General features: G+C 39.9%; 1 protein-coding gene across 1 annotated transcript in view; it reads right to left on the bottom strand.

The window, feature by feature from the left end:
• elovl2 (ELOVL fatty acid elongase 2) overlaps positions 1-18,900 on the bottom strand; it is a 142,170-nt gene extending 123,270 nt beyond the window's left edge. The window contains exon 1 of the mRNA XM_063069981.1: positions 18,828-18,900. Coding sequence (XP_062926051.1) covers positions 18,828-18,845 — 18 coding nt within the window. The 5' untranslated portion in view covers positions 18,846-18,900. The remainder of the gene's footprint in view (positions 1-18,827) is intronic.
• Between the last annotated feature and the right edge of the window lie 965 nt (positions 18,901-19,865).

The raw sequence follows: 19,865 nt of genomic DNA, 5'->3' as shown, positions 1-19,865 counted from the left end.
TTGTGAGAATGAAGAGTATTATCGACCAATACTAAACTAGGCATGACAACCCGCCTCAGAGTACCGAGATGTTATGTTTATCCAGTTATGTTCTATAGCTCAGAATGTTGGACAATATCTAGTAACATGAGGAAATGAATTGTAGCAGCAGAGATGTGGTTTTTGAGGAGGATGCAAAGAATATCATGGACGAAACAAATGTCTAATGAGGATGTCATGAACAGAGCAAACACAAAAAGAGAAATAATGTATGAGATCATGAAAAGGCAATGTAACTTCATTGGACATGTGATTAGGAAAGAGGAGTTAGAATGCACAGTAATTATGGGCAAGATTGAAGGGAAGAAAGCAAGAGGGAGGCAAAGATAAATGATGATGGAGACAGCAGCCAGAGAACTGGAAATGAATACCAATGAATTGATCCACTTGACCTGAAACAGGAGTGTGTGGGCCATGGCAGTCAAAGCTCAAACTGGGCATGGCACCTGATGATGATGATAAGGAACTGGATGGGCTTTGAAAAACTTGTGTGTGGGATTTTCAATTAACACTATTTTCCCTTGATATGTTTGAATTTTCTAATGCCATCCTTGAACACTCCTGTGGCATCATCCAGTACTTTGATTTGCTTTCAGTTGACTTTATTACAGGGGATGTGGCACACAAATGGTGGATGGATCTCCAATCAAGTTGAAGTTGTCTCAGCCAAGCAAAGCCTTCTGTTTTTACCACGTACAAGCTCAATGTGTCTTGTTGGTTGTTGTATTTTCCTGTTACGAATGTCATTCCCACAGGAGTTATCTTTTCTCCAGTATAAGTTGGATACCTGCAGGCTTCATTTCAGTGTCTTTGAAATGCTTTTGTGAAATGACTGAAACAGCGAAACCAGTGTCCTTTCCACTTTAATTAATTTGCTGTTCACTTCTGGGGCAAGCCATATTACTTGTCTCCCGTTGGTTCTTACTTTGTAAAGATTAAGGCTACCCAGTCCTGTGTCACTCTCATCATTATCAGATTTTTCATCAACAGTATGCAGACCTCTTTTTCAAATTGCATCTTTTTCTCCTCCCCGTGCAGTCCATTTATTTTTGTTTGCCTGACAAGCTCTTTGTATGTGTCCTACTTTGACACATTTTGTGCAAGTTTCACCTTTAAACCTGCATTGGTCTGGTGTATGTGAGCAATGGTAACACAATTTGTTTGCCCAGGCAGGTTTCTGTCTAGACATTGCTTGGAAGCACATCTTGGACACCATGGCCATGTTAAGGCCACAGAATCAGTTTCTGTGTTGTATGATTCCACAGCTGTTACTAATCAGAAAGAAGGGTGAAAATCCAAGCCTAACTTTATAATCCATTTACCTGTGTCGACACCACAGTTCAGGAGAGATGGGCATGCTGTTGGCATTTGGTGCTGTAACTATGAGGAATGTCAGTACTACTACGCAGAATGCAGCAGATGCAAAAAGCTACACAAATAATCACTGCTCACAAGTACCCTGCAATCTGAGGATGAACAACCTGTGTAGTCCATTAGCTGAGCATGATCATCCAGTGTTGGGCCAAAAGTGCAATCTGGGCAGAGCTGACAGTTATTTGGGATGGAATATTTCAGTTATGAAGAAAGACTGGATGAGTTGGGTTTGTTTTAACTGGAACAGGGGAGGCTAAGGGTTGCTCATAGATGGATACAAAATAATATAGGACATAAATAAGGTGGGTAGTGGGAAATTTATTTCCCCCATAATGGAAATGCCTAAAATCAAAGGGCAAAGGGGAAGAGGGCTGGAGGATATCTGAGATTTTTTTTTTCTCACCCAGAAGGTGGCTGCAATGTGAAACATTCTGGATACAGGGAGGTACTCTCACATTCATTTTAGTACTGAGATGAGCTCTTGAATTGCCAAGTGCTGGTAAATCAGATTTGTACAGATGGGCATTTGATGGACACACAGTCAGTCAAGGGGCCTGGTTCTGTGCTATATGACTCTACACAAGCTGCCTGCTTAACCTACAGTAGGTTAGACCTAAAATCGGTTCAGTGAATCCATTTATTTCAGTGGAAAGGAAAATCTGTAAGGAATGTCAAACAATTTCTTTGATTTATGTGCTTTAATATAGGTACATTATTTCAAAGTGTTTTCTAGTATGTTAGATTTATATTTCCAATTATTTAAAATATTAAGTCTGTTTCTATCTTTAAAATGTCAGATAAATCCACAAACATCCTCTTCAACAGACAAGTTGGCCAGGAGGTCAGGCAGAGGTGGTGGGTGACATGGTTTCACTGACTCGGTCTTTCAGTAAGACTTGCCTCTGAGGGGCCTTGCACTTCACAAGACCATGATCAGATGGAAATTAGATGTTTTGAGGAGGCTGTCATTGGGGGATGGTAAGTGGGTTTCCAATGAGGTGCCTGAGTTGAAGCATAGACCACAGGTAATAAAGGGGTATGGAGGCTGTTTGGGTGGAGACTAAGGCATATGGGTAAGGAAGCCAATATAGGTATAGATAGGTCTGGCTAGTTTATAAGTAAAGAGATTTTATGGCTGATTTGAATCCATTCCGATTACTCTTCCTTGAAACAAAGCAACACAGCACAGAAACAGGTACTTCAGCCCAAGTGCACATTGACCCATTCACAAATCCTATTCGGCCCACATTACCACCAAAACCTCCCAGATTCCACTGCTTCCCTCTACAATAGAAGCAATTTAAAAACCAGCATGCCTTTGGATTTGGGAGGAAACAGGTACACCAAGAGGCAGGAGGAAACCCATACAGTCACATGGAGAATGTGCAAACTCCACACAGAGAATATCTGTGTTTAGAATTAAACACACTTCATCTGGGCTGTGGAGCAGTAGCTTGTTCTGCATGTAGATGCCTGCTGTGGAGTACATTAGAGATGAGGGACCATACAGCAGTAGTCAGGTACATTATATATTTCTCTGACATTGACATGCATGCTGGAATGGAAACATTGGACCAAGCAGCATTTGGTAGCTTTGAATTGCTTGGTGAATGTTAACCATGAGGAAGCAATTAAGCAAACTTGTAAATGCAACCTGTTCACAGCTGAGAGAGATTAGTAGAAAGGAAGGCTTTCTATTTTAGAAGTTCCATTTTGTCTTTCTTTCAAGAAGGTTAAACTTAAGATTCTCCAACGGTCTCTTATAGTTGACCTCATTTTACATTTTGCACCCTTGTCTGCACTCTAGCAAATATAGCTTTGTCCTTCTGAAGTGTAGTTGCAACATATTCTGCTCTCAAGTAAGGTTACTGCACCTCAACTCTGAAGATGATATTTGTTTAGGGCTGATGAAGGGTCCCAGCCTGAAACGTCTACTGTGTACTCTTTTCCATAGATGCTGCCTGGGCTGCTGAGTTCCTCTAGCAATTTGTGTGTATTACTTTGATTTCCAGAATCTCAGACTTTCTCTTGTTAGTGGATTATGGTTAATTGGCTATTGGATTAAAAGGGGCCGAAGTTTATTTAGGACAATTATTAAAGAACAAAAACTAAATTGAGAAAATAGCAACAATTTCCTTTGTTTAATTGTGACAATATACCGCTTAAATGGGGCATGAGATTGTTGTCGAAGATACATCAGCTAACTAACGTCCAGCATCAATTGCATGCACTTGTGTGACACTACACCGTGCTTAAAGTGATCAGTTTTTTAAATAGCATCAGTTATGTGTATTTGTGTTCAAAATCGGTGATTTTTGTCACTGATGGTTGGTGAGAAATAGGCAGTAAGATCATTCAGAACTGTTTTGGTCATCGCGATTTCAAGCATTCAGGCTTGGAGATGCCAGAAAAGGCCAGGAGTGAAAATGAAACAATTTCACTACTTCAAGAAATTAAGAATTATGAAGGTGTCAACAATCATCTTGCATGTTACAATGAAAATGAAGATTTGGAGGATGCAATCATTGAAAGCATTGTATGTTGGCAGTCCATTATCTGCACTAGGAGCCTGCATTAATTTTGTTCATTTACAGTCATTTGGTTGGACTTTTTTTTTATGCTTAGACCATAAGACATAGGAGCAGAAGTAGGCCATTTGGTCCAGAGTCTGCTCCCCATTCAATCATGGGCTGATCCAATTCTTCCAGTCATCCCTACTCCTCTACTTTCTCTCCTTACCCTTCGATGCACCAGCTTATCAAGAATCTATCCATCTCTGCCTTGAATGCATCCAATGACTTGGCCTCCATAGTCGCTCATGGCAACAAATAGAACAAATTTACCACCCTCTGACTAAAGTAATTTCTCTGCATCTCTGTTCTAAATTTACATCCTTCAATCCTGAAGTCTTGACCTAGACTCCCCTACCATGGGAAATAACTTTGCCGTATCTAATCTGTTCAGGCCTCTTAACATTCGAAATGTTTCAATGAGATCCCCTCTCATTCTCCTGGCATCCGTTACTCTTGCGAGACCATGGATCTGCTCCTGGAAAGTTTTCACTCTCCAGGGCGCAGGCCTGGGCAAGGTTGTATGGAAGAACAGCAGTTGCCCATGCTGCAAGCCTCCCCTCTCCATGACACCAGTGTTGTCCAAGTGAAGGGCATTAGGACCCATACAGCTTGGCACCAGTAACATCGCAGAGCAATGTGTGATTAAGTGCCTTGCTCAAGGACACAACACATTCCCTTGGCTGGAGCTCGAACTCACGACCTTCAGGTCGCTAGTCCAATGCCTTAACCACTTGGCCACGTGTTCATTCTCCTGAACTCCAGGGAATACAGCCCAAGTGCTGCCAGACATTCCTCATATGGTAACCCTTTCATTCCTAACACCTCCAAGTCCTTCACTAGAATTTAGAGATGCAATGACCAGTTAATCTACCTGGTATGTATTTGGACAGTGGGAGAAAACTGGTGCACCCGGGGAAAACTCATGCATTCCATGGGGAAGAATGTACAAACTCCTTTCAGAGGACACTACAATTGAACTCTCAACTCCAATGGCCCGAGTGGTAATAGCATCGTGCTAACCACTATCATCAATTATGATACCTAAAATGATTCCAGAGCCCAGTATGAAAGCTTTAGTCTGGTTTTCAAAAGTTTGGTTCATGGGAGGACTTCAGAGGAAATTATGTGAGAATGGGAACAGAAGTAATCTGGGTCACTGGTCATATTGGGAAGAAAACAGACGAGTGTTGTCCTAATAGGCATTGAGAGATGTTTACAGAGAAAATGCATGGATTAAAGCAGGCTACCCCCAGCTCATCTCTGACTATGCTGGTTGTTGCTGTGGGCAAAGCATTTCACTGAACGTTTAGGTGTGCATGTGACAAATAAAGCCAGGCTTTAGTCTTTTAAGTTGGCAGGCTAACCAATGAGAAGACATAAAAAATAGACTTACAAACACTTACGAACACTTCCCCATACAAACATTATCTACTGACTAACAAAAGGCTTTGAAAGAGCCATAAACCTAAAAGGTTCATAGAGAGTAGTGGTGAAAAAGTCAATAAGGGATAGTGTAACATAATTAAAATATCTTTGTAAACTGTTCATCCTAATGTAAAAGCACTCAATGGCCACTTTATTAGGCACAGGAGGTAAGTGGCCGCTGAGTGTATGTTTGTCGTTTTCTGCTGCTGTAGCCCATTTACTTCAAGATTCAACATATTGTGCATTCAGAGATGCTCCTTTACACACCACTGTTATAACCTGTGGTTATTTGAGTTACTGTCACCTTCCAATGCCTAGGCATTGCTTGCTAGTTTCCAGCAGTTTGGATTCAGCATCACATCTTGACATGGGTTTTGAGGCCAGCAATGAATCATTGAGCGGGTACAACTGGCCTGAAGGAAAGCTGTCTCAAATGTTGAGTAGCAAATCACAATGACAATCAGCAAAACAGAAAGCTAAGAGCCCAAACTTTGGTCAAAGTTCCGGGCATTTTACAGAGCTTAAAAGAAAAACTGGATCATGAAATAACAGAGAAACCCTTCAAGAAGTAAGTGCTTGCATTATAAAATTCATTTGGCAATAAATGAGATCAATTCCAGTTGACAGTTGATCCCATGCTGTGAATTTAATCCTTCCTATTGCAGAATTGAAGTTAGATCAATTGCAATCCTAGTGCAAATTGATAGGTATGCTTGCAGTATCAGATTCTGCCTAGGAGGGCTATAAATGGGAATCTCGATAGTTACTGCCATCACTACTGTGCTGAATGATATCAGGGCTCTGACCTGTTCTTTACTGGGTACAGCACTGCAGCAAGTGTACAGTTGTGATCATATGGATGAGTGAGGCATTTTAAAGGAGGGAATATCTACCAGTCTGAACGCCTCTCCCACAACCTTTCTCTGATTTCAATCTCACTGACCTTATAAATGAGGTAGGGAGCAAGAGGCCTGTATTCCAGGCACACAGAGCAAAGGAGGTGCAAAAAACCGAGGTGATCTCCTGGAATAAATCACCACAGCTGTTTGCAGTGACAAACAAAAGAAATCCTTGACCTTATATTTCTAACACTACAATGAAATGGCACCACTAAAGTGTGACTGTTTGCATGAAGCTACGATGGAAATCATCAAATATTCCCATTCAGGGCTACCATAGCTGAAATCCATCATCACAACCATGTGTACTTCAATAAGCAACAGGCACGAAACAGGCACCCTGATGCCTTCCCTATCATTGTGCGAGGCATACAGGAGTGAGATAGATCAGCCGGTCGAGTGGTGCCACAGCAACAACCTTGCACTCATCATCAATAAAAACAAGGAATTGATTGTGGACTTCAGGAAAGGGAAGTGTACACACACACACACACACACACACACACACACACACACACAAGTCCTCATCAAGGGATCAGAAGTGGAAAGGCTGAGCAGTTTCAAGTTCATGGGAGCACTCTACTTATTTAATTTAAAAGAACACACACAAAATGGTGGAGGAACTTAGCAGCAGTAACGGAAGTGAATAAAGAGATGATGTTTCGGGCTAGACCTGTCTTCAGGACATTTAATTTAATCTTCTTTTTGAATATATTTCTTATTGCAATACACAATAATAAAAACTGTAAATTACAATGTACTGCTGCCACATAGCAACAAATTTCACAACATGCCAGTGATACACAACCTGATTCTGATAAGACTCACCTATGCTGTCCACAAACAAAATGCATCCACTACAAGTCAACTAGAAAAGTTCTTCCTTGTAATACTTCAGGTAAAACTAACTTTTTCATATCCTTTGACTGAAGTTCTTATGATTGTAACAACTTGGAGGGACCCCTCCACTCACAGACAGGAGAAATGGGTCCTCCTCCTGACAGTGCAATTGAAACTGAAGGCACTGTTAAATTCAAAGTCCAGTTTGTTGTCATATGATCAAGTACATGTATATCCAGGTGCAATGAAAAACTTACATTAGCAATAAAGGCACACACCACCAGAGAGACATTCACAAGAAAAACACAAATTAAATATAAACTATACAAAATTATCCAAGAAAGAACACAATTGCAACAAAAATAACAATGTACAATGCATGGTAGTCTTAGTGTTGTTCTGAGGAAGTGATTACAGTTGCGTTGATTGGTTCAAGAAATGAAGAAATGTAGGAAAGTAACCTGGTATGGGGGAGTTCAGGGTTCTGTACCTCCTGCCTGATGGAAATTGCAGGATAATGGCATGGTCTGGATGGTGAGGATCTTTGCTGGCAGATGCTGCCTTCTTGAGGCAGTGCATATGTAGATACATTTGAGGAGAGAAAGCTGAGGATAAGATAGGTGTTAAATACCTACTTCTGTGCTGTCTGTGTGGAGTTTGCATGTTCTCCACATGTTTTTGGTGCTCCAGCTTAAACCCAAATGCCAAAGACCTGTGGGCTGGTAGTTAGTCACTGTAAATTGCCCTACCAGTGTAGTTAGTGCTGGAATATGAGGGTTCAGGGGGTTTCTGGGAAGCTGATGGGGAAGTAGAGAGAATAGAATAAGGTACAATTAACGTAAATAGATACTTGAAGGTCAGCACAGAGTCAGTGCGTCGAAGGGCTTGTTTCCATTCTGTGCATCTTAATGGCTCACTATGACCCCAGGAAGCAGAGAATTTTTTCTGAGTTTAGAACATTTTCATTAAATCACCTTTGTTTTGTGTATAGTTCACAGGCAAACAAGGATTGTACTGTAACTACAAGATATTCTGCAGATGCTGAAAATCTTGAGCAATACACACAAAATGCTGGAGGAACTCAGCAAGTCAAGTAGCAGCTAAGGAGGGGAGTAAACTGTCAACATTTTGGGCTGAGTCCTGATTAAGGGTTTCAGCCCAAAACGTTGACTGTTTATTTCCTTCCAATGATGCTTTCCCACGCACTTGGCTTCACCTTCTACTATCCCCTTTCCCCTCCCACCACCTTTTTTAATTCTGGCATATTGTCCCTTCCAGTTCAGTCTTGTTTATTCATTTCCATAGATGCTGCCTGACCCGTTGAGTTTCTCCACCATTTTGTCTGTGTTGCAATGAATGCTAAAGGCAGGTTTTGTGAGGGTGAATTTTACCTTTAAAATCTCCCTGCATGGGTTACCGAGCTTGTGAGTGTAGTGCTTAGTACAATCTCCAAGCAATGAGACTGGTCTAAACTGCGCACAACATGGAACAACTCGTAGCAGGGAAGGCAAATGAGCAACTAATTGGCCAAAACATCAGAAGAACTCCTTGCTACTTTACCAATAATAGCATGGAATCCTTTATATCTGCCTGAATGGGCTTACAATCTTTCTGATGTACAGCATAAGTAGTAAGAATTCAAAAGGAAAATAAAATATAACTAACATGATAATAAACAAAAAACTCTACAATACAGCAAGGAGTGTAATGTTATTTTTAGGTTAGACATCCTCAATGGCAGAATTCACTATCCACCATGGATAGATGACCTGTTGCTACCATATCACGAGATATTCATCTCTTATTAATTAGGATTAGTAGCAAAGTTCTGCAAGATGATATTGCAAATGCTAACATGCTTGGTCCTATACAATACCTTGTGATGTAAATTCATGGGTTGAACAACTAATGTGAAAGGCAATTTTTATTGAGGTTATTAAACATTAGATTCAATTTTGTGAAGATTACATTATTGCCTGTGCACAGTCTCTGCTGCATGAAATTTCATAGAACATAGGTTCATTTTGTAAATCCTCATTTGAAGGTAGAATACAGGGTTAATGGTAGGATTCCTGGCAGTGTGGAGGAACAGAAGCATCTTGGGATCCACATCCACTGATCCCTCAAAGTTGCCATGCAATTTGATAAGGTTGTTAAGAAAGCATATGGTGTGTTAGCCTTCTGGAGTAGGGATATTAACTTCAAAAACATAGAACATTAAGGTACAGTACAGGCCCTTTGACCCATGATGTTATGCTGTCCTTTCAAACAATCTAACCCTTCCCTCATACATAACACTCCATTTTTCTATCATCCATGTGTTTATCTAAGAGTTTCTTAAATGCCCCTTCCACCAACCCTGGCAGGGTGTTCCACACATTCACCACTCTCTGTGAAAAAAGCTTACCTCTAACATCCCCCCTATACTTCCCTCTAATCACCTTAAAATTATGCCCCCTTGTATTAGCCATTTCCACACTGGGGAAAAAGTCTCTGGCTGTCCACTAGATCTGTGGCTCTCATCATCTCTATCAAGTCACCTCCTTTGCTCTAAAGATAAAAGCTCTACATAGCTCAACCTATTTTCATAAAACTTGCTCTCCAAAACAGGCAGCATCCTGGTAAACCTCCTCTGCACCTGCTCTAAAGGTTCCTCATCCTTCCTACAATGAGGCGTGCAAAACTGAGCACCATATTTCAACTGATATCTAACAATAGAAGTTTATCCAGCTAGAATTCCTTCCAAAGATGCTGCTTAATCTGCCAAGTATTTCCAGCATTTACTCCCAGCTCTTATTGTACTTTGCTAAGCATTAATATTTTTAGGAATGCTTTCTCTCCACTTGATAAAATGATACCTCTGTTCCAATGCAACAACAACACTGATAGACATCAAGCAATGTGGAAATTGACCAGGTACATCCCATCAATAAAGAAAAAACAATCTCACAAGTTTCAGTCTCAGCAAGCTTCTTGCAAACATGAAAGTGACAGAAGGTGTTGTCAGCGTTATGAAGAGGCATATAATTCACCAATATTTGGTTGCTGCCAGGAACAGCTGGTTTCATCACTAATTACAGCCAAAAAAGTCACATGCCAGTAGTGAATTGAGTATAATTGCCACTGATGTCAATTAAGTTCAGTAAGAATCAGGGAAATCTCTCCAATGGCTGAAGTTATCCCCAGCATAATGTGCTATTGTTGGTTAAGGTCAATCATCTGAGCTTCATGGCATCCCTACAGGAAATCATTGGTGCAAAGTCACAGTTCCAATTATCAACAGCTGCTCCACCATCCATTTTTCTCCAACATAAGGTCAGAAATAGGGACGGTCATTCAGGGATTGTACATGTTCAGTCCCATTTGTCAAGTGGTTATATACTGAATAACCCCATGTTTTTACTGACAAAAATTAGCAACACTCAGGCCTTGGCTAAAAAGTGGAAAGAAATTTCTTTGCCAAGCAAGTGTCAGGCAATGTCCATCTCTAATCATGCCCCTTGACATTTAACAGCATTGCCACCACTGAATCCTGTTCTATCAACATCCTAGAACCAGAAATTTAGTTAGACAAGCCATGGTAAGCTGACATCCAAAATCTTTCCACTATTGAGATGAATTGTATGGATAAGTGCAGATCTCGAGATTCAGGAAACATATGATCTTTCAGGAGACAAAAAGCCAGATATATCTGCCAAATCCTACTCCCGTCTTTGACACTCAAGTGGGTGGGATTTCAAATGTTGGTGGGTGAGGGGGAGTGGAATTTGATGGATTAGATTAAAACAAAGAAGCTTCAAGGAAGGAATGAGGAAGCATAGAGAGAGGAGGTACAACAGCTAACAGACTGGTATGAAGCCAACAACCTGTCTCTGAATGTAATCAAATCAAAAGAGATGGTTGTTGACTTCAGGAGGACACGGAACGACCACTCTCCGCTAAACATCAACGACTCCTCCGTAGAGATCATTAAGAGCATCAAATTTCTTGGTGTTCACCTGGTGGAGAATCTCACCTGGTCCCTCAAAACCAGCTCCATAGCAAAGAAAGCCCAGCAGTGTCTCTACTTTCTGCGAAAGCTGAGAAAAGTCCATCTCCCACACCCCCCATCCTCACCACATTCTACAGAGGTTGTACTGAGAGCATCCTGAGCAGCTGCATCACTGCCTGGCTCGGAAATTGCACCATCTCGGATCGCAAGACCCTGCAGTGGATAGTGAGGTCAGCTGAGAAGATCATTGGGTTCTCTCTTCCCACCATTACAGACATTTACACCACATGCTGCATCCGTAAAGTAAACAGCATTATGAAGGACCCCACGCACCCCTCATATAAACTTTTCTCCCTCCTGCCATCTGCCAAAAGGCATCAAAGTATTCGGGCTCTCATGACCAGACTACGTAACAGTTTCTTCCCCCAAGCCATCAGACTCTTCAATACCCAGAGCCTGGACTGACACCAACCTACTGCCCTCTACTGTGCCTATTGTCTTGTTTATTATTTATTGTGATGTCTGCACTGTTTTGTGTACTTTATGCAGTCCTGGGTAGGTCTGTAGTCTAGTGTAGTTTTGTGTTGTTTTTCTGTAGTTCAGTATAGTTTTTGTATTGTTTATGTAGAACCATGGTCCCGAAAAATGTTGTCTCGTTTTTACTGTGTACTGTACCAGCAGTTACGGTCAAAATGACGATAAGAAGTGACTTGACGACCATATTGTAGCCTTCAGAGATGTTCTCGTTATTTGTATACTGCTCAAAATTCATCCTAAATTTTATTATAAAATTACATATACGTCACCATATACAACCCTGAGATTTACACTGGCATGCAAAAGTTTGGACATCCCTGGTCAGAATTTCTGTTGCTGTGAATAGCTAAGCGAGTAAAAGATGAACTGATTTCCAAAAGGCATAAAGTTAAAGATGACACATTTCTTTAATATTTTAAGCAAGAAAACTTTTTTATTTCCATCTTACAGTTTCAAAATAACAAAAAAGGAAAAGGGCCCGAAGCAAAACTTTGGGCACCCTGCATGGTTAGTACACCCCCTTTGGCAAGTATCACAGCTTGTAAACACTTTTTGAAGCCAGCTAAGAGCCTTTCAATTCTTGTTTAGGGGTATTTTCGCCCAATCTTCCTTGCAAAAGGCTTCTAGTTCTGTGAGATTCTTGGGCCATCTTGCATGCACTGCTCTTTTGAGGTCTATCCACAGATTCTCGATGATGTTTGGGTCAGGGGACTGTGAGGGCCATGGCCAAAAAGTTCTATTCAAAAGGTTCAAAGAAACATCTAAACAAGCCTGATGCATTTTGGAAACAAGTCCTGCGGACTGAAGTTAAAATAGAACTTTTTGGCTGCAATGAGCAAAGGTATGTTTAGAGGAAAAAAAGGTGCAGAATTTCATGAAAAGAACCCCTTTTCAACTGTTAAGCACAGAGGTGGATCGATCATGCTTTGGGCTTGTGTTGCAGCCAGTGGCACGGGGAACATTTACTGGTAGAGGGAAGAATGAATTCAATTAAATACCAGCAAATTCTGGAAGCAAACATCACACCTTCTGTAAAAAAACCGAAGATGAAAAGAGGATGGCTTCTACAACAGAATAATGATCCTAAACACACCTCAAAATCCACAATGGACTACCCCAAGAGGCGCAAACTGAAGGTTTTGCCATGGCCCTCACAATCCCCTGACCTAAACATCATTGAGAATCTGTGGATAGACCTCAAAAGAGCAGTGCATGCAAGACGTCCAAGAATCTCACAGAACTAGAAGCCTTTTGCAAGGAAGAATGGGCAAAAATCCCCCAAACAAGAATTTAAAGGCTCTTAGCTGGCTACAGAAAGTGTTTACAAGCTATGATACTTGCCAAAGGGGGTGTTACTAAGTACTGACCATGCAGCGTGCCCAAAATTTTGCTTCAGGCTCTTTTCCTTTTTTGTTATTTTGAAACTGTAAAAGATGCAAACTGCTGGCTAACCAATTGAAGTCTAATTATGCTAAATCTCAAATTAATCAGATTTATAATCAAAATGACCGACTGATACTTGATCATGCGGGGATTAATCAAACCTTCTGTGATTTTTATTCTTCCTTATATCAATCAGAGTCTCCTCGAGACTCTAAATATATTAATGATTTTTTAGATAACCTAGACTTCCCTGAGATTTCACAGGATATGTCTTCTATGTTAGATACTCCCATTACCACTGATGAGATTAAGAATGTTATTTCCTCTATGAATTTGGGGAAAGCTCCTGATGGGTTTACCGTAGAATTTTATAAATGTTTTGCACCTTCATTAATTCCTTGGTTCTGTAGGGTTTTCGAGGCTTCATTAAAACTTGGTAAACTTTCCGAATCTTTCAATAGAGCGTCAATCTCTCTAATATTAAAGAAGGATCCTGCTCAATGTGCATCTTATAGACCAATATCTTTATTAAATGTTGATTCTAAAGTTTTTTCTAAGTTATTAGCAAACAGATTAGAAAAAGTACTTCCTTTTATTATTTCGGAAGACCAAACGGGTTTTATTAAAGGTCATTACTCTTTTTATAACATTCGCACACTGTTAAATATTGTTTATACCCCCTCACAAAATGTTCCTGAGTGTGTTATCTCTTTAGATGCTGAGAAAGCTTTTGATAGAGTAGAATGGCCTTACTTATTTAAGGTGCTTGAAATGTTTAATTTTAGCTCGAAATTTATATCCTGGATCAAACTGTTATATCATTCTCCTGTGGCCTCGGTCCGTACTAACTCTCTAAGCTCACTTTTTTTCCCTCTTTTTCGAGGCACTCGACAAGGTTGTCCTCTTAGTCCTTTATTATTTGATATTGCATTAGAACCTCTTGCAATTGCCATTCGAGAATCTCCAAATATTACTGGGATAACTCGGGGCTTAAAGTCCCATAAAATATCACTCTATGCTGATGACTTACTTTTATATATTTCTAATCCTCAAAAATCCATCCCTGCTGTTTTAGAGTTATTAGCACAATTTAGTCTCTTTTCAGGTTATAAATTAAATCTTAGTAAGAGTGAACTTTTCCCGATTAATAAACAACTTCCCTTATATCATAACTTTCCATTTAAATTGATTAATAATTATTTTTCATATCTTGGAATTAAAATTACTTGGAAATACAAAGATTTATTTAAGATTAACTTTTACCCTTAATTGACCATATTACTCAACTTTTATCTAAATGGTTTCCTTTACATTTAACTTTGATTGGTCGTATTAATGCAGTTAAGATGTTTTTTTGCCAAAATTTCTATATATATTTCAGGCATTAACAATCTTTGTTCCAAAATCTTTTTTTGATAAAGTTGACTCAAAAATTTCTTCATTTATTTGGCAAAATAAAAACCCGAGACTGGGTAAAATACATTTACAGAAAGCTAAGAGAGATGGAGGTTTAGCATTAGCCAACTTTAGATTTTATTATTGGGCAATTAATATTCGACATATGAAATTTTGGTTACTTGACCAGGATATACTATGCATTCCTAAATGGGTAGCATTGGAATTACAATCTGTTCAGGGCTATACACTTGGCTCTATTTTAGGTTCCTCTCTTCCTTTTGATTTGAAACGCCTCAAACAGGTATTTAACCCGATAGTTAAATATACCTTACGTATTTGGTTTCAATTCAGAAAATTTTTTGATCTTAACCAATTTGGGCTAGCGATTCCTATTTTAGGTAATATATTTTTTCCTCCCTCTTTTACGGATCGTGCTTTTCAAATTTGGAAGACTAAGGGTATTTCACGGTTTTTGGATTTATTTTTAGATGGTTCCCTTATGTCTTTTGAACAATTATCTAATAAATATAATTTATCAAGAATACATTTTTTTAGATATCTACAAGTTAGAAATTTCCTAAGTACTATACTTTCTTCTTTTCCAATGCTTCCTTCTACATACATTTTAGATACTATAATTAACCTTAATCCATGTCAGGAAGGTGCATCGGCTAAGATTTTTAATATTATTATGAAACTTAGGAAAGCTCCATTTGATAAGATTAGAGTAGATTGGGAACAGGAATTGGGGTCTATCATTTCTGTGGATGATTGGGGGCAGATTTTACAATTAGTCAATACGTCCTCTATTTGTGCTAAACATTCCCTAATTCAATTTAAAGTTGTTCATAGAGCACATATGTCCAAAGATAAACTAGCTCGCTTTTATTCTCATATTAATCCTTTTTGTGATAGATGTCCGGGGCAGATAGCCTCTTTAACTCATATGTTTTGGTCTTGTCCTACTCTGGAATCTTTTTGGAGAGACATTTTTAATATTATCTCCAAGGTATTGAATATAGATATCTCTCCTCACCCTATTACTGCTATCTTTGGACTACCTAAAAGTTCCAGTAATCTTTCCCCTTCAGCCCGTAGAATGATTGCATTTCTTATTTTAATGGTGAAAAGATGTATCTTACAACATTGGAAAGAGCTTAATGCTCCAACTACCTTTTTTTGGTTTTCTCAGATGATAATATGCTTGAATTTGGAGAAAATTAGAAGCAATCTTTATGATTCCTCACTTAAATTTGAACAGGCCTGTAGATCTTTTATTCAATATTTTCATTTAATGTAATTTTTTTTCTCCTTTTTTTTTGCTCCATATTTATATACCCTTCTTGTTTTTTTTTACTGTTTTTAATGGAGGTCGGGATTGAGGACGTGATTTTAAGTTTTTTAACTCTGCTTGGTTCCAAGTTAGCCCATTGCTTTGCTTTGCTTTTAGTTTAGTTGCACGGTGGGTTTTTTTGGGGTTTTTTTTTTTCCTTTTCTCTATTGAGATATATATATATAAAAATTAGTATACTATTATGTTACCTTAGTATGTTATGTTTAAATTACATTGTTTGTATCATTTTTTTTGTATTAATATCTCCTGTAATTTTATTATATTCTAACAGTGTATTAGTGCCTTTATGGCTTACCTTTTTGTATACTTATTCAATAAAAAGATTTAAAGAAAGAAACTGTAAAAGATGGAAATAAAAACGTTTTCTTGCTTAAAATATTAAAGAAATGTGTCATCTTTAACTTTATGCCTTTTGGAAATCAGTTCATCTTTTACTCGCTTAGCTATTCACAGTAACAGAAATTTTGACCAGGGGTGCCCAAACTTTTGCATGCCACAGTATTTTCTTGTGGGCATAATCTGCAAATCTATAGAATAGTAACCATAACGTATTCATTAAAATATCAACCAGAGTGCAGAAGATAATGAACTATGCACATGCAAATATAATAGCAATAATAACAAGAATATGAAATAATGAGATAGAGTCCTTAAATTAAGATCATTGATTGTGGGAACATCTCAATGGAAGGGCAAGACCCATTTGTTCAAGAGCTTCACACATCAAAGTTGCTGGTGAACACAGCAGGCCAGGCAGCATCTCTAGGAAGAGGTACAGTCGACGTTTCGGGCTGAGACCCTTCGTCAGGACTAACTAAAAGAAGAGCTAGTAAGAGATTTGAAAGTGGGAGGGGGAGGGGGAGATCCAAAATGATAGGAGAAGACAGGAGGGGGAGGAATGGAGCCAAGAGCTGGACAGGTGATTGGCAAAAGGGATATGAGAGGATATTGGGACAGGAGGCCCAGGGAGAAAGAAAAGGGGGAGGGGGGAAAACCCAGAGGCTGAGCAAGGGGTATAGTGAGAGGGACAGAGGGAGAAAAAGGAGAGAGAGAAAGTATGTGTGTATATAAATAAATAATGGATGGGGTATGAGGGGGAGGTGGGGCATTAGTGGAAGTTTGAGAAGTTCAATGTTCATGCCATCAGGTTGGAGGCTACCCAGAAGAAATATAAGGTGTTGTTCCTCCAACCTGAGTGTGGCTTCATCTTAATATAAGGTGCTGTTATTCTGTTATTTATTTATATACACACATTCTTTTTCTCTCTCTCCTTTTCCTCCCTCTGTCCCTCTCACTATACCCCTTGCCCATCCTCTGGGTTTTCCCCCCCCCTTTTCTTTCTCCCTGGGCCTCCTGTCCCATGATCCTCTCATACCCCTTTTGCCAATCACCTGTCCAGCTCTTGGCTCCATCCCTCCCCCTCCTGTCTTCTCCTATCATTTCGGATCTCCCACTCCCCCTCCCACTTTCAAATCTCTTACTAGCTCTTCTTTCAGTTAGTCCTGACGAAGGGTCTCGGCCGGAAACATCGACTGTACCTCTCGCTAGAGATGCTGCCTGGCCTGCTGCGTTCGTCAGTAACTTTGATGTGTGTGGCTTGAATTTCCAACATCTGCAGATTTCCTCGTGTTCAAGAGCTTGATGGTTGTAGGGTAGTAACTGTTCTTGAACCTGGTGGTGCGAGTCCTGAGGCTCTTGTACCTTCTACCTGATAGCAGCGGCAAGAAAAGAGCATGCATGAGTGGTAGGGATCCCTGATGATAGATGCTGCTTTCCTAAACAGTGTTTCAGCAAGATGTGCTCCATGGCTGAGAGGGCTTTACCCGTGATGGACAGGGCTGAACCCATTTATGTCAGGTAGCGCTGACTTATTTTCCAAGCATCGGTGAGTTCCATAGTGCGGTTGTATGAAGGTGAAAGAGACTGCAGAAACTAGAACCTAAACAGTGCTGTCAGAACCAAACAGTCAAGCAAAATCTGTGGATGTAAAATATATGTCAACATTTATGACAATCATCCTCGAATTGATAGGGATGGTCCCAATTAACAAACCGTCATCGGACATATGATACTGCTCGGCCCCCGAGTTCTTTAAGAGTTCTGATTTTTGAACTGTGCTGCCTGCTACCACTATCTATTTCTGCTCTGGAGCTGGCACTAAAGTAATTTCGTATTTATCAATCAAATGGGCGAATACCACGTTTCGCTATTTGCAATGCATCTCTGGTCTCACTGCTGTAACTAGAATCCCGATTAGGTACAGGGTTTCAAAACAAAAAAAAACAATAGTGAGAGAGACGCCAGCCAGCTGGACGCTCAAATGTCCCCGATCCTCCTTTAGAAAAGTGGGTCACTTAATGCATTGATTATGACGAAATACTTCATAGTGCCACTTCTATTCATTAGGGCAAAGCGCTGACACTAAAACTTGCCCGGCTTCGCATTCTGAGATTTTATTTGGCTTTTCCTTCTTAAAATATATTCAGAGGTAACTGAAAAATCATTGGGCGTAGATGTTAAACTCACAATGAATAGGAATAAGAGACGGGGGGCGGTATCAAGTTAATACGTCAGTTAAAAACAATTGTATTTATTTTTTACTGATGGATTTTTCCCCGTTGTGAATTGTATCTCTGCGAAACAACCATCAATTAAACTCCTACCGTTTGCCTGTCAGCAGACATGATATAAAATTTGTTAAAGAGCTTTTAGTGTGATCGGTAAAGCTCCGATTCTAAGCTTCTTTATGGTGTCGATTCCTTTGTGTATTTCACCCACCCAAGCCCAGTTCACTTCCAGAGCACCGATAGAGGCAACCGCGCATAAATGGTCACATCCTGAAAATTCCAGCATGGTTTTACTTGGGGAAATTGAGGAAACTATCGACATTCAGACAAAAGCTGTCACCAAATAATGCATTATTTGAACAGTGGAGACATGCAATAGCAACTCGTTATGTACAATTCTGATCCAAAACGAGTGCATTGGTAAAGATGCACCCATATAAGTCTTACCGGGATTCTTTGGATCATTTTGCTATCTTGCCTGCACGCCGGACAGCTCACCGGTTCTCCGTCTGACCACCAAGCCGACAAGATGATTGACAGCATGCCGGGCGGCGGGTTTACCTTATTGGTCAAGACATCCTTTCGCTCCATGGCAACGAGTGGCGTCCGCTACACATGCGCGCGCACACTGCTAAGGGCTCTCAAAGGAGCAGGGAGGCTGCAAATGCTGATTCCGGGCTTTGCTCGTAATAGGTGCTGAGTATGCATTCAGTGTATCGTGTAGAGGAAAGCAAAGTATCAGAGATAAATAAACGTGTTTGGTGATTTGTCAGCCCAGCTGCAGTCATTTCTGAAACACTGCAAACACCCAGCAAGTCATGGAGAGAGTAGAACGATGGTTCAGGTCTAAGATCCTTCTCGAAAGAATTTCAAACATTTTGTGTTTTAATTTCAGAGGAAGTTGTAGAAACAGGTACAATTATTTGTATTTATTTTATTTCTTACATCCAAAAGAGTAAAATTCTTTATGTTGCGTCTCTGTCACAATGTACAAGCAATAAAGAGGGGAAATGTGGGAGAATATTGCTCAAACACTAAAATTGTGTATTTGTTTTGTATACATACATGCTTCAAAGACACTTGGACAGGTTCAGCATAGGAAAGGTTTAGAGGGATATCAGAATCAAGTTCACTCTCACTGTCTTGTATGACATGAAATTTGTTGTTTTGGGCAACAGCATGTTACAAAGATATAAGACATAAAACTAACAAGACAGTGTTCCTGAACCGTTCAGAAATCTGATGATGGAGGGGGAAGAAACTGTCCCCGATATGTTGAGAGTGGGTCTTCGGTCCACTGTACCTTCTCCCTGATGGTTATAAAAAGAGGGCATGTCTCCAACTGTGAGGGGTTTTAATGATGGATGTCACCTTGTTTAGGCACCACTTCTTGAAGGCATCCTCAATGGTGAGGAAGGTTGTGCCCATGATGGAGCTGCCTTAGGTCTATAAACTCTGTTTGGATAGACTTTTAGTCAGCATGAA

This window comes from Mobula hypostoma, chromosome 17 (genome assembly GCF_963921235.1).
Source record: "Mobula hypostoma chromosome 17, sMobHyp1.1, whole genome shotgun sequence".
Taxonomy (NCBI): Eukaryota; Metazoa; Chordata; class Chondrichthyes; order Myliobatiformes; family Myliobatidae; genus Mobula; species Mobula hypostoma.
This window is presented reverse-complemented; position numbering and strand designations above follow the sequence as displayed.